The 23,095-nt window shown below is 57.8% G+C and overlaps 1 protein-coding gene across 4 annotated transcripts; it reads left to right on the top strand.

Moving 5' to 3' along the window:
- The first annotated feature begins 40 nt into the window (after positions 1 to 40).
- On the top strand, positions 41 to 22,679 carry CLASRP (CLK4 associating serine/arginine rich protein). 4 transcript variants are annotated; one of them, XM_059903622.1, is made up of 21 exons: positions 41 to 301; positions 1,101 to 1,228; positions 8,310 to 8,407; positions 8,978 to 9,079; positions 9,308 to 9,387; positions 11,554 to 11,638; positions 12,812 to 12,960; positions 13,770 to 13,866; positions 14,867 to 14,945; positions 15,030 to 15,103; positions 16,670 to 16,711; positions 17,622 to 17,837; positions 17,953 to 18,240; positions 19,674 to 19,937; positions 20,258 to 20,297; positions 20,596 to 20,656; positions 20,914 to 20,972; positions 21,067 to 21,113; positions 21,763 to 21,845; positions 22,218 to 22,242; positions 22,526 to 22,679. In XM_059903622.1, the coding sequence occupies exons 2-21, from the start codon at positions 1,130 to 1,132 to the stop codon at positions 22,566 to 22,568; spliced, it is 2,031 nt and encodes a 676-aa protein (XP_059759605.1). In that variant the 5' UTR covers positions 41 to 301; positions 1,101 to 1,129; the 3' UTR covers positions 22,569 to 22,679. The 4 variants fall into 4 exon arrangements, with proteins under 4 accessions (XP_059759605.1, XP_059759604.1, XP_059759607.1 ...); XM_059903621.1 differs by having other exon boundaries at positions 20,443 to 20,656; XM_059903624.1 differs by lacking the exons at positions 21,763 to 21,845; positions 22,218 to 22,242; positions 22,526 to 22,679 and having other exon boundaries at positions 20,258 to 20,301.
- The last annotated feature ends 416 nt before the right edge of the window (positions 22,680 to 23,095 follow it).

Genomic DNA, 23,095 nt, shown 5'->3' with positions numbered 1-23,095 from the left:
CCTCCCCCTTCACTCAGCCTCCCACTTCCGCTTCCGGTGCGGGCCGCGCGCGAGCGCAGCGGTGGGAGGCGGCGGCGAGTTGCTGAGTGCAGGGTGCTGGTCGTGACCTCCTGGCTTCGGGCGGACGTCAGCCCAGCTTCGTCCTTGCCTCGACCTCTCTCCGGTCTGTTGTGAGCCTCCGCTCGGCCCCGGCCTCGAGGGCCGACCGCTCCGCACCCCCTCGGCCTGCCGGGCCTCAGGCCGCGCCCTGCCCCCGCCATCGGGCCGAACTCGCCGCGTCGGACCCCGCCGCTTGCCACAGGTCCCTTCCTCTTGTCAAAAACCTTATCCCGAACCCCCAGGCCCAGACCCGGTGCTCGAGCCCTGTCCAAAACCATCGGGCTCTGCCTCTGTCCTCCAGCCTCGTCCCGAAGCTCAGCCCACCCCCTCCTGTCTGCCCGTTCCGCTTCCCTCGGTCTCTACCCTACCCCCCCACCCCGCGCCCGCAATTTAGATTCCGTCTTTAGACCTCAGCCGCGCTCTGGTCTCTCCTTAACAGCACTCTCCCATGCTCCCCCTCCTCCCGCAAGGGTCGCCGTCTTCCGTCCACGCCCTTCACCTGCCCTCGACCCCTACCTCTAAACCACTACTCTGTTCCCATAAAATCGTTCTCCTCTTCGTCCACTTGCCTTCATCTCCGGACCCCTGCTACCCATACGCACACCCACAGATGCCCCCTGGTGGGAGCCCCTTCAGCTCTTCCCCCTCCCTTGAGCTCCAGCCCCAGCTGCTCAAGGTCTGTCTCCAGACCTTGCTTCCAACACTCGCTCCTTCCATTCCCGAACCTTTCATCCTTGATTCTGGCTCCTTGAACACAGGATACCCCTTTCCCAGGGATGCTCACTCCAGAATCACCCGAGGGGGCGGTTTCAGAATGCCCAGGGTCCTGGATCAGAGTTGTGTGGGATACACCTGAGCATCTGGAGCACAGTTCCACAGCCTCACTTCCCCTCCCTGAAGCTGCTGTTCAGGATCAACTCTGTCACCAACTTGTTAGATGACATAGATTCTGCCTATATGGTTTTTAAAGCCCGTCTGACACCCCTCTGCTTATCGCTCAGGTTGAGGCCCCAGGCCTGGCCTCACCACGATGTGGCACGAGGCTCGGAAGCATGAGCGGAAGCTTCGAGGTATGATGGTCGACTACAAAAAGAGGGCAGAGCGGCGGCGAGAGTACTATGAAAAGATCGTGAGTAACGTTGAATCCAGGCTGGGAGCTCTGCTGGAGGGTGGGGCCGTGGTCCTACTGGAACGATTTGGGCTTGGAAATACGCTAACGCCAGAGCCCAGTTTCCTCAAGAGAATGTCCATTTTTTGAGCGTCATCATTGGTAAAAACTTGAGGTATTCTGTTTATTGTAGTATACTGTGCTGTTTGGTGTGGACTCAGTACAGAGCTGGGGTTAGTAGGAAGGAGGAAAGTCTTTGTAACACTCAGAGCAGTCCAGACATAAGATTGGCCACCTCCGGAATGTTGTCTGTCCTGCTTATTGCTGTATTCGCAGTGCCCAGAAGAGCTCAGCGTTCTTGAGGTTTAATTTGGCACCCCGAAGGAGTGCCATCATCGTTCACTAAGTGAAGTCTGACCATTTCCCTCCCCTGTTTGATGCTTTGATGCTTCAGTTGCTTTTGGAGAGAAGAACGCACTGCATCTTGTGATATAAAAGGCCCTTGTGGTCTGGCTTCTCAGCTTCATCCTTAGGTAGCTCCATTGGCCTTTTTTCCGTCTCTGCCACCACAGGGATTGAACCTGTAATGCCTCCTCTCACCTGTTTAACTGTTACTTGCTCTTGAGACCCCAGCTTGAAATGGCATTTGCGTACTAGGTTCCGTTCTCCCGTTAGATGGTGTTTATTATAGACGTTTTCATTTACCATTGCATCACTGCCCCAGCCTCCTCCCTGGTCTCCTGGCCTCCAGTCCTGCCGCCTCTAATCCATCCTCCTCAGAGGGGCCAGAGAGGTCTTTCTAAAGCACAAAGCTGACCCTGTCCCTCCCTTGCTCAGAACTTCTCTGTGACCCCCTAGTGCCAGGCTCCTCAACACAGCCTTTAAGACCCTGCATGTTCTGGCTTTTACCACCCCCTCCAGACTCTTGTCACTCTGCTTTCTGCCTTGTCCTTTGCTCACGCCATCTGGCCTCCTCAATACCTAGGCTACTTTTTCTAACAACAAAAAAAGATGTATAAAGAGTTACCAGTTTACCTCACCAAATTATATAGCCCTCTCCAGCCACAGGGCCTTTGCATGAGCTTTTCCTATACTCGATTAACTCCTGCTCATCTGTCAGATCTCAACCCTCAGGGAAGTCTTTCCTCATCCTCCATACTCAGCCATCATAGCTCCCTGTCCTTCCCCTTTGTGGAATTTAATACACCTATCCAGCTCTGTACGACTGGGGACTAGGTGTATTTGGGTCATGTTTGCATTCCAAGCTTGAGCCCAACGTGGTTTAAAAGAACAGATGAATAAAACATAGCAGTTACCATTTTAATTGGTCCTTCGCAGGCACCAGGCTCTGAAAAGAGCTTTGGATGCATGATTTCTTTGAATCCCCACAGTCACCCATGAGACAGAGGCTGCTATTACCCTAGGAGAGGAATCTTTGAGAGCGCCTCAGTTGCCTTCTGTCACCCAGGAGGGAACCACTGGGCTGTAGAGAGAGCCCCTCTCCAGTGGTGTCAGAATAACTATAACATGACCACAAGGGCAGGGGTTGGGTCTGTGTTGCTTATTGTTGAGGCCCCAGCAGTGGACCAAGAACACAATCAGTGCTCAGGAATGAATAGCTGCCATTTATTAAGGGTTCATGGTGTGCCAGACCCCGTGCCTGCTACTTCGGCACATTCTTTCTAGTCCTTTCAGCAGGCCTGAGAGATTGGTATTGATCCCTGTGTTAAAGGTGATGCTGATAATAATGGCTAATGCTGTTGAGCATTTATGTGTTAACCACTGTGCTGAGCACTTGACATGCGTCTCCACTTCATCAAATTGTCACCCCCAAGCCTGGGAGGTGGTTTGCTTTTTATTGTTTCCATTTCACAGTTGAGCAAACTGAGGCTCAGAGAGTCATGGTGTAGATCATATAGCGAGAGGGCAGAGCTGGCGTTCTAACCCAGACTCTCTGACCCTGGACCTCTCTTAGCTCTTCACTTGGGCTTTCTACTGCAGAAATAGAAGTTCAGAAAGGTGCAGCAGCTTGTCCAAGGTGACACAGCCGGGAGGCAAAATACCAAACCATACCAGGTCCTTAAGAGTTTGGAGTCACAGGGCTCTGGGTTCCAATTCCAACTATTCCACTTACATACCACGTGGCCCGGGCAAGTGACTGTATCCCTGAGCCTGGTTTCCTCTTCTGCATGTGAAATGATGTATCCTGTAAAATCAGGTTTGGCTGTGAATAACGGAGACCTGAAGCGTCAATGGCTTAGACAAGATAGAAGTTTATTTCCTTTTCACATAAAAGCCCAGAGGTGGCCATTTCTGCTCAGGGACCGTTTTGTTGTTCAGCCGTGCGTGGCTTCTCTTCCCAGTGTTGTCTTAAGGTCTAAGAGGGCTGCTCAAGCTCTAGCCATCATGTTTTCATTACATCCAGAGGGGAAGAAGAAGGGAGGGAAAAGAGGCCAGGGGGCTCATGCCAGTTAAGAAAGTCTCTAGATGTTTGCACATGATATGTCCACTCATATCCCCCTGGCCAGAAAGTAGCACCATGGTCACATACAGCTGCCAGGAAGGCTAAGAGGCGTAGACTGTATTCTGGGTGGCCTAGTGCCAGTTATGTTAGGAGTCTTATTACTATCAAAGAAGGGGCGGTGGATGTTGGTTGCCAACTCATGGTCTGCCACAAATGGTGGGGACAAGGGCACCTCTCTCCTAGGCTGTTGGAATATAGTGAGATTGGGCACAGAGACCACTGAGGGCAGGCCTGTCCAGGGTAACTTGCTCAGTAAATGCCGGCTCTTGTTGGTTCTGAGGTTGTTGTTATTACCAAGTAGAGCTGGAATAGCATCCAGGTTGATGGATGGTGTGGAGGAAAAAAGGCTGGAATTGGGCCACTTAGAAGGCCTGGGACTCCATGCTCTTGTTCTTGTTAGCTGGGGAGCTCCCTGAGCTTTGTTTTCCCCCTTGGGACAGTGGTGATGACAGGGTGACAGGGAAGAGCTTCAAGAATACAACAGTGTCTGTGGGGTGCTTTGTGGTGCAGGCCTGTACAAGCAGCCATTGTCCCCGTACGGGAACGTGATCAGCGTTCAGATCACAGCCACCAAGCTGTGGATGATGGCTGCTTTGACGAGGGGATGGGGCTGTCACACGGGTCTCTCATCTTGCTCTTGGGCCTGGAGAGGCGGCTGAGGCGAGTGTGGAAGAAGCCGAGGTCAGCTGTGATGGGCCGGGCAGGTGTGTCTAGGCAGCCGGTTTCTCTGCTGATCTGTCCTCGCTGCCTGCTTTCTCTCCCTAGCTGACCCTAGTTCTGTCATTTCTCCTGTCCTTGTCAGCTTTCTTCTGATCAGTGGTTTGGATAAAGAAACAATTCCCTGTTGATGTGAAAGTGGGAAATAAAACAGATCTCAGCTCCGGCATCTCCTTCTCCAGGAGGGCCCAGGCTAAATGACGCATCCCCTGGCTCCCCTATCCCAGCGCTGCCCACTCTAGGTCGTCACTGTGGGGGATGGGTCTGTCCCCCACACTGGACTGTGAGCCCTGAGGGCCGGGCTGGCGTCTCAGTCACTGCCATGGCCCTAGCACAACGCCTGCACCTGGAGTCGGTGCCTGCTTAACAGTTGAATGAGTGAGTGAAAGACTCCATGAACTCCTCTGACCCCCTCTGATCCTGGAGATGTAATGATCCAATGGTTAAGAATAGATTTTGGGTCTTGAAGAAATATTTGTACATGTTCGTTGGAGTGTGATTCACCATAGCCAAGATGTGGAAACAACCTAATGTCCATCAGCTGATGAATGGGTAAAGAAGAGTGGTCCCTACATACAGTGGAATATTATTCAGCCTTAGAAAGAAATGAAATCTTGTCACATGCTACTGCGTGGAGGCACCTTGAGGACATTATGTCTAGTGGAATCAGCCAGTCACAAAAAGACAAACACCGCAAAATTCCACGTGTATGAGGTCTTAGAAGCAGTCAAGACCTTAGAAACAGAAAATGGTTGTTGCCAGGAGCTGCAGGAGGAGAAAAGGGGAGTAGTTGTTCATTGGGTATAGAGTTCCAGTTTTGTAAGCTGGAAAAGTTCTAGAGATCCGGTGCAGAGCAAGGTGCATATAATTAACGCTACTGTACCTTTCACTTAAAAAAAAAAAAAAAAAAAAAAAGGAGTGGATTTTGGAGTCAGGACCATTTAGGCTCAGACCCTAGTGTGTTTATGGCTGGTGTGATCAGGAGCAAGTGAGCCTCCGCACTCTGCGCTCCAGTTCCCTCGTGGGACCTGGGGGTGCGAGTAGCACCTTTCTCCCATGATGGAGAAGTTTGAGATGTACATAAAGCACTTAGTTCAGCGCCTGGCTTTTATTTTTATTTTTATTATTATTATTATTATTTTAATATTTATTTATTTGGCTGCACCGGCTCTTTAGTTGCGGCACACGGGATCTTAGTTGTGGCATGCATGCGGGATCTAGCTCCCCGACCAGGGATCGAACCCGGGCCCCCTGCATTGGGAGCACGGAATCCCAACCGCTGGGCCCCCAGGGAAGTCCCCAGCTCCTGGCTTTGAGTCCGGTTCCTTGACTTTTCCAGACGCTCCCAACAGAGCCAGTCCATGGACCCTGGTTTTTACTCCCCGCCCAATGCTTTTTTCCTTGTTGTGGTGCTGGCACTGCCAGTGGCTTCACGCTACAGGCCAAAGTCCATGCTGCAAACAGTGTCCCACGTGAGTCTTGGCTGTGGGAGCTGGGCATTTGGCCTGGTGCAGCCTCAGAACGCGAGGGGCTCTTGGCCTTAGACCTGGCTGGGGCGGTCGCGGGGCCGAGGGCGCTGTGTGGCCTGAGGTGAGGGACTGAGGGAGGCAGGTGAGGCGCGGGGTGAGGAGTGGGATTCCAGCAGCGCCACCCCGCTGGACCCCGTGGGCTCGGGTGTACCCCACCCTCAGCGTCTTCAGGCGTGAGAGGAGAGGGAGAACGGCCTGGCGCCTGGCACCTAGTGAGCGCAGGACAGGTCGCAGCCCCGTGGTAGCTGTGGTCACTGGTGAGCGTCCTTCTCAGCGCCTGCTCGCTGGCCACCTGGGGGTTGGGGCGGGAGGTGGAGGCAGAGCGAGCAAGTGCAGGCTCGCGGGAGCTTGATGCTGATGGTTTTCTCCTGCAGGGGCTCGGCCTCCTCCTCTGTCCGTGAGGGTTCGTTCTCTTTCCTTCCGTCAGTGTTCCTGAGCGCCTGCTGTGGGCCGGGCCCTGCTCTAGGCGCTGGGGACGCAACAGTGAGCAAGACAGATCCTGCGTCGCGGCAGCTGCGGTCTAGTGTGGGAGACAGGTGACCCGTGGTGGGCGGTGCTCTGAAGCAGACGGTGTGGTTAAGGAGCTAGAGGCAGTCGGGTTGGGGGTTAGCTGTTCAGGCAGAGGTGATAAGGAAGGCGGCTAGAAGGAGACGGGGAATAAGTGAGGGGCAAAGCGCGCGAGAGCAGTGAGTGTGCTGTGGCCTGGAGGCCGGCCGCCTGGAGCAGAGGCGGGGGAGAGAAGTCAGAGAGGGCCAGGCCGGGGCGGCGAGGCTCTGAGCAGGCGGACGTGGCCTGATAGGTTTTAGCAGAACCCCTCAGGCTGCCTCGCGGAAAGTGGGCTGCAGAGGGCCAGGGTGGTAGCAGGGAGCGGGGAGGAGGCCAGGAGGCCACCGAGTGGTTGGGGAAGGCGGCAGGGCTGGGGGGCGGGGGAGGCGGGATGGGAAGGGGTTGGGCTCTGGGGAGGTGGTGCTGGGAGCGTGGCCGGGGTTTAGTGGGGAGCACCAGCAGCCCGGCTCGTGGCTCCTGTGGGTTCCTTTGACGTGGCAGGGGCTGCAGCTCAGCCAGGGCCCAGCGCTCGGGAAGCTCAGTGGTGGGAGCTGCTGCTGCTAGATTTTATCCTTTCCTGATGCAGTTCTGGTGACTTGGAATCGTGACACCCACAGGAGGCCTCAGGCCTGAGGCGATAAGTGAGTGTAAGGTGTAACATCAGGTGGTGGGGGGTGCTCAGGGGCCATTCTCCATCTAGGTACCTTTTTTTCTTTAAAACAGCTCTATTGAGTTATAATTCACATACTGTACAATTCAGTGGCTTTCAGTATATTCTATGGGTTGTGCAACCATCTCCACAATGTAATTTTAGAAAATTTTCATAACCCCCAAAAGAAGCCCCATACCCATGAGCAGTCCGTTCCCCACGCCCCTCAGCTCTGGGCAGCCACCAGTCTACTTTCTGTCTCTATGGATTCGCCTGTTTTGCACATCTCACATAAATGGAATCATACAATATGTGGCCTTTTGTGACTGACTTGTTTCACTTAGTGTAGTGTTTTCAGGGCTCATCTATGTGGTAGTGTAGATCAGTACTCCATTTTTACTTCCAAACAATATTCCATTGTCTGGATATGCCATGTTTTGTTTATCTAGCATTGATGGACATTTGGATTGTTTCCACTTTTTGGCTGTTGTGCATAGTGCTGCTGTGAACTTTCGTGTACAAGCATTTGAGTATCTGTTTTTAGTTTTTTCAGGTATATACCTAGGAGTGGAATTGCTGGGTGTCATATGGCAGTTCTTTGTCTAACTTTTTGGAGAAGCTGATTTCTGCATATTCTTGTCAATATTACTTACTATCATCTGTCCTTTCAACTTTAGCCATCTTAGTGAGTGTGAGGTGGTGTCTTGTAGTTCTGATTGCTATGTCTCTGGTGAAGAGTGACACTGATTGTCTTTTCATGAGCTTATGCAGTCCTGGTGTCTTAGAGGCTGGTCCTTGCCAAAGTGCTCACACCTGCCTCTGAATGAGTGGCCTTGGGGTGGGGGTGGGGTGAAGAGTTGGGGGTAGTATTTTAGGGAGGTGGGTCTTGATACTGGCTGTGTGGAAGGTGGGACCAGAGCTCAGAGCCTCTTGCTACCACCTCGAGAGGAAACCCTTCCCCTGTCCCCAGAGGTTAGGTGGCCCCCGTTAGTGCTGCCAACCTTGTGTAGGTTCTTTTACCTCTGAAGTAGGGCCTGCTTGGCATCAGAGGTGAGCCTGCTGCTAACTTGGTTGTGTGTGAGTGGCAGGGTTTGGGGCTCCGTTGGGTGGTGACCTCCATCTTGTCCTTCCCTGCAGAAGAAGGACCCAGCCCAGTTCCTGCAGGTGCATGGTCGAGCTTGCAAGGTGCACCTGGATTCTGCAGTTGCCCTGGCCGCCGAGAGCCCCGTTAACATGTAAGACTGGGTCTGGTGGTAGGGTAGTATCTGTGACTGAGGGTTGGGGGTCCAAAGGGACCTGGGGTAGGACACAGACCTTCGGAGTCTCAGGCAGGGAAGCTTTGGCCTGCATGGGAAGGTGAAGGTCACTAGCTAAGGCTGTACGGCAGCAGTTGGGATAAAGGCCCCGTGGTGTAGTGGTTGGAGGAGGACTTAGAGGGGAATGAGTGGGGCCGGGGCCAGAGGCCCAGATGCAGCAGAGAGTAGGTTGCCGGAGGGGGTGTTCTGGGGTGACTGGGCTTATAAAGGCGGCCCCTAGGACCTGGTTCGAGTTCTCCACTCTTGCTTGGTTCTGAAAAACAGGGCCCCAGTTTCCCCAGGGCCCTATTCATGTCAGGAGCCTGAATGTAGATTTGGTGGGGGGGTTGGTGGCATAAGGGACTGAGAGGTGGGGGGTGAGGGTGGGGCTGGCATGGGGATCAGAGGGGCTGGGGCCAGACTCCCAAGCATGAGGTGGCAGGGAGCAGGCACTTTGTGTCCTGGGCAGTGGGGACCCTAGGCTCCTTGCTCCCCTGCTCCCCACTTCAGGATGCCCTGGCAGGGGGACACCAACAACATGATTGACCGCTTCGATGTCCGCGCCCACCTGGACCACATCCCTGACTACACCCCGCCTCTGCTCACCACCGTGTAAGCTGCCTCCCCCAGGGGTTGCCAGGCAGGGAGTCCTACCCAGCAGCACCTCTTCTTTCCTGAGCCCTGGCCTGCCTGTCACCGTCCTGGGAAGGAAGGAGGTGTGCACGTGGGGAGGCCCCCCCGCCCGTCATACTGAGCCAGGCCCCTCATCCCCCTTCCTGCTGGCTTGGGATGGGGGTCTACCCTCTCCCTGTGGTCTCAAGACCTTGACCTCCCCCAAAGCTCCCCAGAACAGGAGTCGGACGAGCGGAAATGTAACTACGAGCGCTACCGAGGCCTGGTGCAGAACGACTTTGCTGGCAGTGAGTGACCTGCGGCGGCGGGGGAGTGGGTTTTTTTGGCGAGAGGGGCGGAGGGTGTCCCTGGAGACTGGAAGACCTCAACAAGGTTGGGAAGAAAAGTTATCCCAGTACTTTCTACTAAGGGGCCTTGGGTTTTGGTCCCAGCTCTGTCATGGACCCACTCTGTTCACATCCCTTTCTCTCTCGGGGCCCTCTGTCTCTGGAATTGGTACAGGAGATGTCTGGTGAACTAGATGGTCCTACCACAGTCACTTCCACATCCCATGCCCTCTAACTCTGTGGTCTTTTTTCCTAAAAAATTGGTGAAAATAGCAAGAATACATTATTTTCCTCTGTGTATTTCCCCCGCCTGCATGGGTCAGAATGTTAGCTCTGGAAGGGAAATTTCTCCTTGTTTTAAATGAATATTTAGACAGAGTTTGACAGTTTGCCAAGCGTTCATATATGTCCAGTGTTCTTTTCCCAAGCCATCACCGTTAACACTTCACAAATGAGAAAACAGGTTTAGAGACTTTTCCCCTCTGGGCTTGTGGCGGTTCAGACCCTGACAAACTTAGAGTTTTTCGTCTCTGTTATCTCAGTACATGTGCATAACCTCCCAGCAAGGTAAGGGTGATGCCCCCATTTTACAGATGAGGACATCGAGGCTCAGTGGTTGGGGGGGGACACCATGTCCAAGGAGTTGGGGTTCTCACCCTGCCCTTAAGCACTGCTGCCTCCTGCTGGACAGCTCTGAACTTCAGCCCGCCTTCCGAGAAGGACTTTGAGACCCCCCACTCCCAGGCTCTCCCTGTGAAATTAAGGGCCACACACTCGTCCCTTAGCCTGGCCGGTGTCGGTCTCGTCCTGGAGAAGGGTGATAAAGGTGGTTTCTGTCCCTTGGGGTGGTTGTGAGGGTTCGGTGAGTGCATAAGGCCCCGCACTGCGCCTGGCAGTCAGCCCTCCCTGTGGGTTCACTGTCTCCGTATTTCTTTGTTTCTAAAATAGGTGTTTTAGCATCTCTAAAATCAGAGATTGTCAGATTTTGGCAATCACTGAGGCCTTGGAATCAGGGGGAACGCGTCATCGTTGATGCTGTTGTTGTTTTTGCCGTCCCCGCAGGCTACAGAGATTCTTGGTGACGGAGCCAGGGTTTCCCTCAGTTCTGACTCCGTATTCATTCATTCACTCCCGCAGTTCCTGAGCGCCTGTGGTGTGTCAGGCACTCTTCTGGGAGCAGGGGTCTAGTGGGGGAGCCACGTAATCACGAAAGCAGGTGGTAGTCACAAGCTAAGGCGCCGTCACGACAGATGTGTGCTGTTCTGAGGTGCTTGGCCGAGGCTGGCTCAGGGAAGGGTGGGCAAGATTTCCCCAGTGAGGAGAGGCCGCCAGACTCCGGGCCACGAGGACAGCCCTGTGGGGGAAGGAGGCGGTTGGCCTGGGGGGACAGAGAAGGCTGGCGTGGCTGGGGCTCACGTGAGGCAGGTCAGCGGGGCTTTGTAGACTACCAGCAGAACCGCGGAGGCTGCGGGGAGGGCTGTACTGCGGCACGCCTGGGCTCGCCCGGCCCACCCACCTCGCTTTACAGATAGAAGAGCTGAGGCCCACCGAGGCAAGGGGACTTGCCCAGGGTCCCACCGGGACTCGGGCATGTCTCACTGCAGGAAGACCCGGGGAGGCTCCAGTACGTTGCTGAGCTCCTCGAGTTGCGTGTTGTGGATGAACGAGAGCCCAGATTAACCGCGCTTAATTTAAACTGGCCCACAGAGCACAGAGTGGAGTGGCCCGTGGGGTCCAGGTGACTGACGTCCAGTGCTCAGGATAGCTTTGTCGTTCTGAGGGGTCCAGCTGAAGACCTTCCTAACAGTGGTAACAGTAGCAGCGCCGGAATACAACGCGCTCGTTCTGCCAGTGGTCCCATTTTACAGAAAAGGAAACCGAGGCACAGAGTGGCTCAGTTCCTTGATCAGGGTTGCATGGCGAGTCAGTGGTGTCACCAGGGCCCTCCTGCAGCTGCTGTGTCCTCACCACACACGGTGTGATTATCTAGGAATCCGTGACTCTGCACCCGGCTGTGCTTGGGTCACACCTGCCCTCCTACGCGCCCCCCACTGCGTTCTCATGTACCCCCTGAATTCCCAGTGTCCCCAGCCCCCTCTGACCCACGTGCCTCTTGCCTTGCCCCAGTCTCAGAGGAGCAGTGCCTGTACCAGATCTACATTGACGAGTTATACGGAGGCCTCCAGAGACCCAGTGAGGATGAGAAGAAGAAGTGAGTCGGGGTCTGGGGCAGCGTGGGCTTGAGGGAGGCAGGCGGACCATGAGCCCCACAGGGCACAGCCTCGTCCATCCTGTCCACCTGGGGCTCCCCAGAGCCGGGGCTGCTGGTCGGCACAGGGTAGGCGCTCGATTGCTCAATGTTTAGAGGAGGAAGCAGCAGCTGGACGGGAAGGGTTTGCTGACAAACCTCTACGCTGCGTTTGCAACCCGTGGGATGGTAGGAGGTGAGTTAGAGCAGGGAGTTAGAGCAGGCCCTGGGCTGGACAGGCCTGGGTTTGAATCCTGCCGGTGAGGACTTCCCTCCGAGCCTTGGCGTGCTCCCCTGTGAGGGGGCTGGCGGCAGTGCCCCCTGCCTGGACTTTCCAGGACTACCGGAGACGGAGCTCGTGAAGTGCTTGTCCTCTGCGGCCGTGCAGTCAGCTTGTGGCCAGCAGCGGCTGATGTCGCTCTGGAGGGGGACCTCTCCAGGCTGTGTCCCTTGAGGAGTGGCCCCCCTTCGCCAGGACAGCCGCTGCTCCACTTGTCCCCCAGCGGGCCTGGGGCCCTGCCTCCTTACCACCTGCTGCTGAGCAGTTCCCCCACTGCGGTCCTCAGCGCTTGCTGCTTCCCTCCACCTGAAGAGTTTTCACGGTGTGGCGGGAGCTTCTTGATGACTCTGATCCTTATCCCTGACCCCCCGTTCAGGACGAGGCTGGCACTGGGACGGCATCAGGGAATGTTGACCAAATTCAGCAGCAGACATGCACTAGGCCCCTGCGCCGTTCTGGACCAGGCTGGGCCGTGCTGTTACCCAGGATAACTCGGGCCTGCCCTTGCAGGACTCACAGTCTGGGGCGGGGGGAGACAGATCCAGTGTGAGTGGGGCTGGGGAGCTGAGGATGGTGCTCGATCCCGCCTGAGGGAGGACTTCCTGGAGGATGGTGCATTGGGGCTGGAGGAGGAGGGAAGAGCTGGTGGGAGGTGGCCACAGAGGGTTCTAGGCTGAGGGAGAGCGTGAGTGAGGGTCTGCAGGCAAGGGCGCCGAGCTGCCCTGGAACTTGGGAGGGCGGCGCGCGGGCAGCGCGGTGGGCGGGCCCTCGAGGCTTGGCCTGGGCTGCATCCTGCCCATGGTCTCCGCCCCCGCCCCCGCCCCGCACCTCCCTGGCTCATGGCTCCCCTGTCCCAGGCTGGCAGAGAAGAAGGCTTCCATTGGCTACACCTATGAGGACAGCACGGTGGCCGAGGTGGAGAAGGTGGCAGAGAAGCCGGAGGAGGAGGAGTCACCGGCCGAGGAGGAGAGCAACTCGGACGAAGATGAGGTCATCCCCGACATCGGTGGGGTCCCCTCTCTGCCCTCCCCCCCCCCCCCCCACAGTCCCTGGGCGTCGTTTTCGTGTCTCGTCCCTCCCCCTCTGTGGGGTGCCCTGTGCTTACGAGCCCCGCCTCTCCCGCCCCTGCTCCAGGGCGCTGCTGTCCTCCCATCTCACTCATGTCCTCCTGGTCCAGCCTCCCCTTCTGTGTCTCTCTCCTTCGTTTCTAGGACTCTGCTTCTGTGATATTGTCCCCACCTAGGTTCTGAGTCTGTCCTCCTTGCTTGTGTCAGCCTCTCTGTCTCTCCCTCCCCTTCTCTTTCTCTCTCTTCTGGAAAACAAGTGTTCCTCCAGTATAGAGCCTCATCCCCCGTGCTGCCGCCCACCTCCACCTAAATGCCTGTCCTCCCTCCACCTCTCATCCCTTTCTCACTCAGCCCACCCGCTGTTTATTCAGACTTATTCAGACATATGTGAAGCGTCCGTCCCACCTTCCACTGAGCCATCAAGCATCTGGCTTCTGAGTGCCTGTGACCCGAACCCCCTGCCTCCCGCCCACCTAGATCTTCAGCCGCTCTCTTTCCGTCCCCCGTTCACTCCCCCATTTACTTCCTCCACATCACACACCCCTCCCCGCCCCCACCCACCGTTTGTTGTGCTTGCCTCTGGCCAAGCCCTGTGCCAGCCTGGGGATGCCGAGATGAGCTGACTCGTTCCCTCCCTGCAGAGGCCTGCGGTCTGGTGGGCACCCCCGCCCCCAACTCCCAGGGCACTGCCCCTTCTCCCCTTCCTCCCGCTCGGCTTTGGTCCCTGACAGCCTTTCTCTTGGTGTAGACGTGGAGGTGGACGTGGACGAACTGAACCAGGAGCAGGTGGCAGATCTCAACAAACAGGCCACGACCTATGGCATGGCCGATGGCGATTTTGTCAGGTGAGGCCGGCGGGCTGACGCCCCTCCACATCCTGTGGACCTGGCATATGTTGCTACCCCTCTTCCCGAGCAGTTGTGTGCCTGGCCCTGCGCCAGGGCATGACATACAGAGGCTCCTGAGCTCGTGGGGTGGGTACTTGTGACCGGCCTTGTCGAAGTGGAGGCTGCCCCCAGCTGTGTGACCTGAGGCCATCTGACCCCTGGAAACTCCCGGGGTTCCTGGGCCTGGTGGACAGCGCCCTCCAGTGGAGAGGCTTCGCCCCCTGGATCATTCACTCGCAGTTGCTGGTTAAGCCTCTGCCCTGTGCCACACCGGTGTGGAGCACATAGACCGGTCCCATCTGACAGGGTATTGAGCTGGAGTCTGAGTACTCCCGAGTCTGAACACAGCGTCCTCTGCCCAGAACCCTCCATGACTCCCACCTCACTCAGGAGCAGCCAGCCTCCTCACCACGGCCGCAAAGTCTCACCTGTCTGGTCTTCTACCCACACATTCCACCCCTGCCCAGCCTCCCTGGCCTCTTTACCCCTTCGACGCCTGAGGCCCCACCTGACCTCGGGGCCGCTCAGTGTGCCGTTGGCTCTGTCGGCACCTGCGCAGCTCACTCCCCCAGGTTTCTCATCAGCTGTCACTTTTCTCTGGGTGGCTTCCCCAACCTCCCTGTTGAAGGCTGCAGCAGCCTCTACCAGTTCCCTGGACTTCCTTCCCCCTTCCGAGATTTACTTTCCCATCGAGGCTTTCACCATCTAACATACCATGTTATGTGACCTTGGTCATTGTGTCTCTTCTCCCCAGAATGGTAGCCCAAAAGGGTGGGGATTTTTGTTTGTTTTCAATAATCCCTAATACCTGAAATAGCACCTGGCATGCAGTGGGTGCTCAGTAACAGTGCTAAATGAATGCAAGACCCCCAGGATGGCTTGGGGTTCCTCACTTCCTGCAGTGACTCTGCCTGTGGCCTGGCCCCTCCTCCATCGTGCCCCTCGTGCCCCTCTGCAGGATGCTCCGGAAAGACAAGGAGGAGGCAGAGGCCATCAAACACGCCAAGGCCCTTGAGGAGGAGAAGGCCATGTACTCGGTGAGGGCTGGGCCAGGGTGGCAGGGCAGGTGTGTGTCTCCTGGAAGGCACACCCTCACCAGCCTCGTACCCACCCTGCTCCAGGGCCGTCGCTCCCGGCGCCAGCGGAGGGAGTTCCGGGAGAAGCGGCTAAGGGGCCGCAAGATCAGCCCACCCAGGTAGGATGGGTTCTGCCCCATGTCCCCACCCTGCCAGCACCAGTCTTTCAGGGCTCTGGGGGAGGAGCCGGGGCTCAGGAAGACTTTGGGGGCAAGCTTGCCGCTTGCAGGCAGTTACCTCCTAGTAGGGCAGTGAATAGGGAAGGTTTGGAGTAGGAGTGGCCGTGAGGGGCGTGTGGACACCTGCCCTGCCAGCCATTCCCCTCACCCTGCTGGACTCGGGACGCTTGCCATGCTCCCTGGGAGCCAGTGGCGAGGTGGCATGGGGTGGCTGGAAGGGTTGAGAGCAGAGCCAAGGGGCACGGGCCTGGCCCCGGACTCTGACCTGGTTCTGCTGCTTGGCCGCTTCCTCACTGTCAGAGTTTGGGCAGGTGACTTTCTCTCTCGAGCTGCAGTTTCCTTTTTGGAAAAGGGACACCATCACCTCCCAGGAGAGGGGCTGTGCCAGTGCCCACAGCGAGGTCTCGGGCAGGTTTGGATGCGGCAGTCTGATGCGGAGAGCCCAGCTGGGGCTCCAGGCAAACCCATGCCTCTTTGACACATCTCTGTTTTTTTTGTTTTTGTTTTTTTTAAATTAATTAATTAATTTATTTTTGGCTGTGTTGGGTCTTCGTTTCTGTGCGAGGGCTTTCTCTAGTTGCGGCGAGTGGGGGCCACTCTTCATCGCGGTGCGCGGGCCTCTCACTATCACGGCCTCTCTTGTTGCGGAGCGCAGGCTCAGAAGTTGTGGCTCACGGGCCCAGTTGCTCCGCAGCACGTGGGATCTTCCCAGACCAGGGCTCGAACCCGTGTCCCCTGCATTGGCAGGCGGATTCTCAACCACTGTGCCACCAGGGAAGCCCCATCTCCTCTGTTTAATGGGAGTCATTGAGGGTTGCTGTGAAGCTTAAGGGACCTGTTGTGGGTTCAGGGTTTGATGTGCGGTCTGGAAAATATTCTTTAAAGAGTTGTAGAGGTGCAGGTCAGTGCAGTGCATAAAAGCTTGGGCTCAGGGTCACGTGGCCTGGGTTGGAATCCTGGCTGTTTCATTTATGAGCTGTGTGGCCCTGGGCAAGTGACTTCACCTCTCTGGGCCTGTTTCCTCAGCTGTGAAGTGTGAATAATCACAGTACCCATGTCAGAGAGTTGTTAGGAAGAGCGATTGAGTTCACTGAGTAAAGCACTTAGTGCCTGGCGCATAGTGTGCCTCTAAGACGTATTGGCTCTTCTAGTTTTAACTTCATCATCATTAGTAAGCCAGGACCCAGCAGAACCAGGGACTTGGAGTGGGAGGAGAGTCGCTTCTAGTCTAGGGTCCAGAGGCCAGCCAGGTCGGAGGCTGCTGAAGTCCTTGTTGCTCAGGGTCAGGGTGGGTCTGGGACATTGTGGGTCAGGGCTGAGGCTCAGGCTTCGGACAGATGTGAGGTGAGTAGGAGGAGGGATCAGGGTCCATACCCTGGCCGGCAGCCCCCTCATCACTGTGCCCAGCGTGTGGCCTTGGGCGCCCAGCTTGGGGGTTGGCCTTACTTCTGTGCACACTAATCCCAAACCCACCCCATCTGTCCCATCCCGTTCTTCTCTTCACAGCTACGCCCGCCGAGACAGCCCCACCTATGACCCCTATAAGCGGTGAGTTCCCAAGGCCCAGCAGTCCTCCTGATGGAGGGCAGGGGTGGTGAGGAGGGGCAGGGGGCCCACCCTGTAGGCTGCCCTGAGATCACAGACTGGAGAATGTGTTCTGGGGGTCTAAATCATTTTTTGTTTTCTAGAGTGTTAGCCTGCTTTCCTGATTTCTTTTTCCTTTAAATGTGAACCTTAAAAATTTTTCTGATTTAAACGTAACGTAGTCTTGTGTGGAAAATGACCAGACGTGTCAGGAAGGTGGGACTTAGAAGTCAAGTCCCTTTAATCTGAACTCCCAGAAATAAGCATTGGGAAATAACAGGCGCAGAAGGGCCTGGTTGCACACGCGTGTCTCTTGGTTGTGGGAGTGGTTGGGACAGAGGCTTTGAGGGTGGACAGACCCCAGTCTGACCCCAGTTCCCTTTGCAGAATGGTGTGGGAGGGACCCCTCGGGGCTCCTGGGAGGATAGGTGAGATGAGGCAGGTACACCTTTTGATGAAAAATCTGGCACAGTAAGTGCTCAATCCGTGGGCGCCATGAGGGATAAGGCATACTTTTTTTTCACAAAAATGGAATTATATCACAGTTAACGCTTTAGAACTTGCTTTCCACCTGACCTGACATCTATGCTGAGGAAATCTTTTCCTGTTACATTACAGAGGTGCTCATCCCTTTTTAATAGTACAGTTTTCTGTTCCTCCTTTTCCTGGTTGTTCTGAGAAGGTTTCCGTGGTCAGGAGTCCGATCCCTGCATAGCTGGTGTCTTTCTGCCCATTGGCTCTGCTCGTCGCGCCGCTGTCTGCTGTTGCTCGGGGCTCCGCTGTTCTCTTTTCTGTTGCTCTGTGGTGGCTTTTGTTAGCTGGTGGACAGGCTCCAGGAGCCTGGCGTTTGAGCCCCCTGCTCCCTGCTCTGTAGGTCGCCCTCGGAATCCAGCTCCGAATCCCGCTCCCGCTCCCGCTCCCCGACCCCAGGCCGCGAGGAGAAGATCACATTCATCACCAGTTTTGGGGGCAGTGATGAGGAGGCAGCCGCAGCCGCAGCTGCAGCAGCTGCGTCAGGGGCCGCCACAGGGAAGCCCCCCGCGCCCCCCCAGCCAGGCGGCCCCGCACCGGGACGCAATGCCAGCGCCCGGTCGGTAACGCTCACGCTGCCCGCCCTACGCCCCGGCCGCCGTGGGGGGGACTCGGGACGGCGGTGGGCCACGGCCCGGGCCGGCGCTGACCGGCCCTCCGTGCCCCACCTGCAGCCGCCGCTCCTCCACCTCCTCCTCCTCCTCTTCCGCCTCGAGGACCTCCAGCTCCCGCTCCCGCTCCAGCTCCAGCTCCCGCTCCCGCCGCGGCGGGGGCTACTACCGCTCTGGCCGCCATGCGCGCTCCCGCTCCCGGTCCTGGTCGCGCTCCCGCTCCCGCTCTCGGCGCTACTCGAGATCCCGGAGCCGCGGCCGGCGGCACTCAGGTGGGGGCTCCCGAGACGGACACCGCTACTCCCGTTCGCCTGCCCGGCGCAGCGGTTACGGGCCCCGGCGCAGAAGCAGGTGCGTGGGGCTGGGGTGTGGGGACTGGGCTGGGCGTGGGCCCCGTTTCCGCGAGACCAGGCTCTGGGAGGGGAGACCTGGGATTGGTGGGGGGGGAATGTGCTCACTCCAGGTGTGGTGCCGGGGCTGGAGCACAGCCTCCCTTCTCAGGGGCGCAGTGGGGAGGGAGATGGAGCTGCGCTTGTCACGGGGAGTCCCCAGGTGTTTGCAGCTGGCGACCCTTAGGACTGGGGCACTCCGTGGGCAGGGGCCGGAAAGTCAAGGCAGCCCTTTGAGAGAAGGCGGGGCGTGAGGCAAGCGCTGCACGTGGGGCAGGAGTAAAGTCACCTAGGGACGGGAGCACCCCTCCGGTCCGCTTCCCCGAGGGGATCAGGGCTGCCGGTGGAGGGGCAGCACGGCCTGGCGGGCGAGAGCGTGGACTGCGGAGCAGCTGGCTGGGTGTGGATCCTGGCCCTGCTAGTGAACTCTCGGGGCCTGTTTCTGCATCTGTAGAGACAGTGTCCCCTTCACTGAGTCGTGAAGTTGTGCCAAGTGAATTCTACGTAAGTGTTTAGTGCAGGGCCTGGCACTCGATGAGTGCTTTTATTGCCATCAGCATCATTACCCGTGGTGTTGTTGTGTGGATCTCAATGTCAGCTACCTACAAGGTCTAGCAGGTAAAATAGAGGGGCCGCGTGGGCCCAGGTGAACCGGGAGCACACGTCCCATCTGCTGGGCTCGTTGGCCACTCAGTGGCAGGCGTGGTGTTGCTCAGTCTTCTGGTTTTTCAAGAGAAGTTGGGTTGGATTTTTAACGGACAGCTCTTGTTTTCTCAATATTGCCACCAAATTTGAATTTTGTAAAAACCCAGGACAGTCCCACCAGAATCAGTGTGTGGCGTTGGTTTGGCTTCTGGGTCGTTCCCTGGAGCCTGACACAGGGCGATGTCAGGAGAAAGACTGGGGTTGGAGGGGGGCCCTGGTCACATCTCTGAGGCCAGCCTGAGGCTCCTGAGCAGATAGAGGATGGGGCTTGCACGTCCCCAGACTGGATCCTGTGGGTCTGTGCTGCAGTCTTGCGGGGTGGGGGGGGGGGTCCGTCCCCACTGGTGGCGAGACCCTGGACCTGGCAAGGTGAGGAGGCGGTGAGCATACAAGGGGGGGCCCCCAGCCAAGTTCTGCCCTCCCAGAGGTCACCTCTCAGGGAAGTGGGTGAATGGGTGTCTAGTGAGAAGTGAAGACCCATCTTAGGGCCGGTGTATCTAGAGGGCGGTCTCTGTTTAGAGACTGAGGGAGGCCAGGGAGGATTTCTGAGGAAAGTAGTGGGAGAGGAGTGGAGACACAAGGACCCCAGGGCCTCGGAGGAGGCTCGTAGATTCAGTGCCTGGGTGGGGCGCTGCGCACATGGGGTCCCTGGAGCCTCACGGCCTCTCTCCTGCCTCACCGCACCCCCAGGAGCCGCTCCCGCTCAGGGGACCGGTACAGGCGGGGCGGCCGGGGTCCCCGGCACCACAGCAGTAGCCACAGCCGCAGCAGCTGGTCCCTCAGCCCGTCCCGAAGTCGCAGCCTGACTCGCAGCCGCAGCCCCAGCCAGAGCCGCAGCCCCAGCCAGAGCCGCAGCCCCAGCCAGAGCCGCAGCCGCAGTCACTCGCCGTCGCCCCCAAGGGAGAAGCTGGGCAGGCCGGCAGCGTCCCCCGCTGTGGGCGAGAAGCTGAAAAAGTGAGCGGGGCAGGGCTGGGGGAAGGGGATTGTGAGCTCGGGTGAGCAGGGTGACTCCACTGTGCTCTTTTCGAAGGGAACTTGGTCCTGTCCTGGGAGGTCTGAGGGGGCCACAGCTCTGCCCTTGGGGGCTCTGAGGAGTCACGCCCTTGCCTTGGGTCGGGGGTCAGAGGGGGACATGGCCCTGTCCTGCAGGATCCAGGAGGGACCTGGTTTCTCCCTGCGGGGTGTTAGGGGACCATGGCCTTGGCTGTCTGCTCTGAGGGCAGTGCTGAGGGCGCGTGGGGTCAAAGGTGGCAGCTGGTTTTTCTTTCTCCCAGGACCGAACCTGCTGCTGGTAAAGAGACAGGAGCTGCCAAAGTCAGTAAGAATTTGGAACTCGCCCGTGTAATTCCCGCCAGCAGCAGTGCCCAAGAGCTGGGCCCGGTGGGCCTGCAGGGGGGCCCGGGTGGGCCGGGAGATCCAGCCCCGGGGATTGAGATCTGTGCCTCCCTGCCCTCCTCAGCTGTCCACTGGGGCTCCCAGACCCTCGTGGCCCGTCTCCACAGCCCGCCAGTCCTGCGCACGTGCCCCCGCAAGTCCCAGGCTCTCGGATGAGGTGGGTTGTGGAAGCTCCGGGACACCCACCCGGTCTCCTGCCTCTTCTCCCCCTCCCCAGCCCAAGCTGACGCCACAGGAGAAGCTGAAGCTGAGGATGCAGAAGGCACTGAACAGGCAGTGTACGTCCCGCCACCTGCCCCTCCAGGGCTCCCCTGCCCCTCTTCCTTCTGGCCTGACCATGGGGAGGCCCTGCCCTTTGCCAGATAGGAGGCCCTTTGGGGAGGAGTGGGTGTGCACCTGCCCTGCGGCCACCACGTTTAGGGCCTTGGCAGTCTGGTTGACCTCTCTGAGCTCAGCTTCCACATCTTGGGGGCGGGGGGCGGGGGGCGGGGGCTTGAGGGCACCCCTCAGCCACTGTGTCTCTCCCTCCCCACAGTCAAGGCGGATAAGAAGGCAGCTCAGGAGAAGATGATCCAGCAGGAGCACGAGCGCCAGGTACAGGTTGGGGTGAGGGCATAGGGCTCACACAGGGTGCTGGCCCGGCCCTGCCCTCACTGCCATCCTGCCATCTCTGCCATCCCTGCCGTAGGAGCGGGAAGACGAGCTTCGAGCCATGGCCCGCAAGATCCGTATGAAGTAAGACCCCTTCCCTCCCACCTGCCTCTGGGCTGCCCTGCGTTCCCCACCACCTGCTCCGATCCAGAGCCCTGGCCTATCCTTCTGGGTGGATGAAAATAATCAAAGCCCTCGCCTGGCCTTCATGTTGTCCCCCAGTCTCCTTCCCATCCCCAGCTTACTTCGGCCACTGTGACCTCCTCCCAGCTCCGCCAGCCTCCAGCTTGGGTTACCTTTTCTGCTGTTCCCCAGATACCCACCCACTTCCCTCCCTTGCTGAACTCAGGGGTCCTTCCTGACCATCCTGTGTGGAGTAGCACCCCAAAACACAACATCCTCCAGCCCCACTCCGCTTTTCTTCATAGCACTAATCTGCACCTGGCGTCCCAGTGTGCACTGTCTGTGTCCTTCACCCGTTCTTGTTCGTGTCCCCATTCAGAAGTCGGGTCTGGCTGCTGGGTTCCTGCTGTGTGCTTTGCCCCTAGAACACTGGTGCTCGATAAACATTTGCCGAACGGAACGGCTGAATGCAAGCCAGCCCCGCGCTGGGAGCCAGGGCCTCCCAGCACCTGCCCTGACAGGGACCCAGCCAGCCGTCGAGTTCAGTTCAGTGTTATCGCCGGCTGAATGCCCACCCCTTCCCCTGGTTTGCCTCCCCTTCCCCGTGCAGGGAACGGGAACGCCGAGAGAAGGAGAGAGAAGAATGGGAACGCCAGTACAGCCGGCAGAGCCGCTCGCCCTCCCCCCGTTACAGTGAGTGTCCTTGTGGTCGCTTGGTCTGGAGAGCCAGGCTGGAGGCTCTGTGGCATTAAAAAAAAGAAGAGATGTCAAACTGGGTTACAAAGAAACCATGGTACATTTTCCACATCAGCCTTCTATAAATTAAAACTTTTTAGTCACACACACAACACACGGTGATTGCTTCAGTCACAAGGGACTTACAGGAATTGGAAGAAAAGCTCATTCCCAGCGCATGGGTGTGGGCCAAGGGGCACAGGTAGCGTCCAGCAGCGGACGGGCTGGAAGCGCAGGCGCTGCCTTAGCTGGAGACACTGGAAGCCCAGCCCTGGAGCGCACTCCTGGTCCTGGGCACTTGCTTTGTTTTCACCCGTCCTTTCTTTCCAGGTCGAGAATACAGCTCTTCCCGAAGGTAATAAGCAGGCTGGCCCAGCTCCCTGGGAAATCACAGTTGCCCTTTGGCAGGAGGTCCCAGCCCTGATTGCTCCGTCCCGACCCAGCCCCCTCCAGTCCCCTCCAGTCGTAGGGCCTGGCCTCACCCCTCGGGAACACCCCTCTCTGCAGCTGACTTCCCCATCACTGAAGCCCCAGTGGTCCCAAGCATGTCGGTGTATGTGTGCACGTGCCTACGCAGCAGGGCTCCCTGCTTCCTGCCCAACCCTCATGGGGCCTCTCTCTCCCCTTTCTCTCTCCAGGCGCTCAAGGTCCAGATCCCGAAGCCCCCATTACCGACATTAGGCAGAAGCGTCGGGGGGCAGAGGGATGAGGGGGTGGGGCGAGGGCTCAAGCTGTGATGCTGCTGGTTTTATCTCTAATGAAATAAAATCACACATTATTTAATTCTCTTCACCTGGCCTCCGTGTCGTCTGTGTGGTTGGTGCAGGGCTCCCAAACCCCAGTGCCCACCAGCCAAGGCCAGCTGGGGAAGGAGCTTGGTGGGTTCAGCTGTGGCCCAGCTGGAGGTCCCGCCCACGTCTGGGCATTGAACTGGCGGCTCCTTGGTAATCAGAACTCCTGCCACTCTCAGTGAGGGCAGGGGCGCGACGCGGTGGGAAAAGGGCTGAGCATCCAGCGTGGGGAGGATGGGCCAGGACTTTGCCCAGGGACCTGTGCTGACAGGTCCAGGCCTCTCCCCGCTCTTGCCTCGGCCCCTGCCCTGGCCTCGCCCACACCCACATCAGGAACCGGGAGCACAGCTTTCGGTGCCAGTCGTGCTGTGCCCCGGGCACTGGGTGCTGGCCTTTCCCCTCACCCCCTCGTTCCAA

The sequence above is a fragment of the Balaenoptera ricei genome, chromosome 19 (genome assembly GCF_028023285.1).
Source record: "Balaenoptera ricei isolate mBalRic1 chromosome 19, mBalRic1.hap2, whole genome shotgun sequence".
In the NCBI taxonomy this organism is placed as follows: domain Eukaryota; kingdom Metazoa; phylum Chordata; class Mammalia; order Artiodactyla; family Balaenopteridae; genus Balaenoptera; species Balaenoptera ricei.
Note: the sequence above shows the minus strand (reverse complement) of the source record. Positions and strands in the feature narration are given on the sequence as shown.

Coding starts and splice junctions, on each gene's coding strand:
- CLASRP (XM_059903621.1), top strand. CDS start 1,130: ATGTGGCACGAGGCTCGGAAGCATGAGCGGAAGCTTCGAGGTATGATG. Junction 11,639..12,811: donor AGTGAGGATGAGAAGAAGAA/GTGAGTCGGGGT, acceptor CCCCTGTCCCAG/GCTGGCAGAGAAGAAGGCTT. Junction 21,846..22,217: donor CTCGCCCTCCCCCCGTTACA/GTGAGTGTCCTT, acceptor CTTTCTTTCCAG/GTCGAGAATACAGCTCTTCC.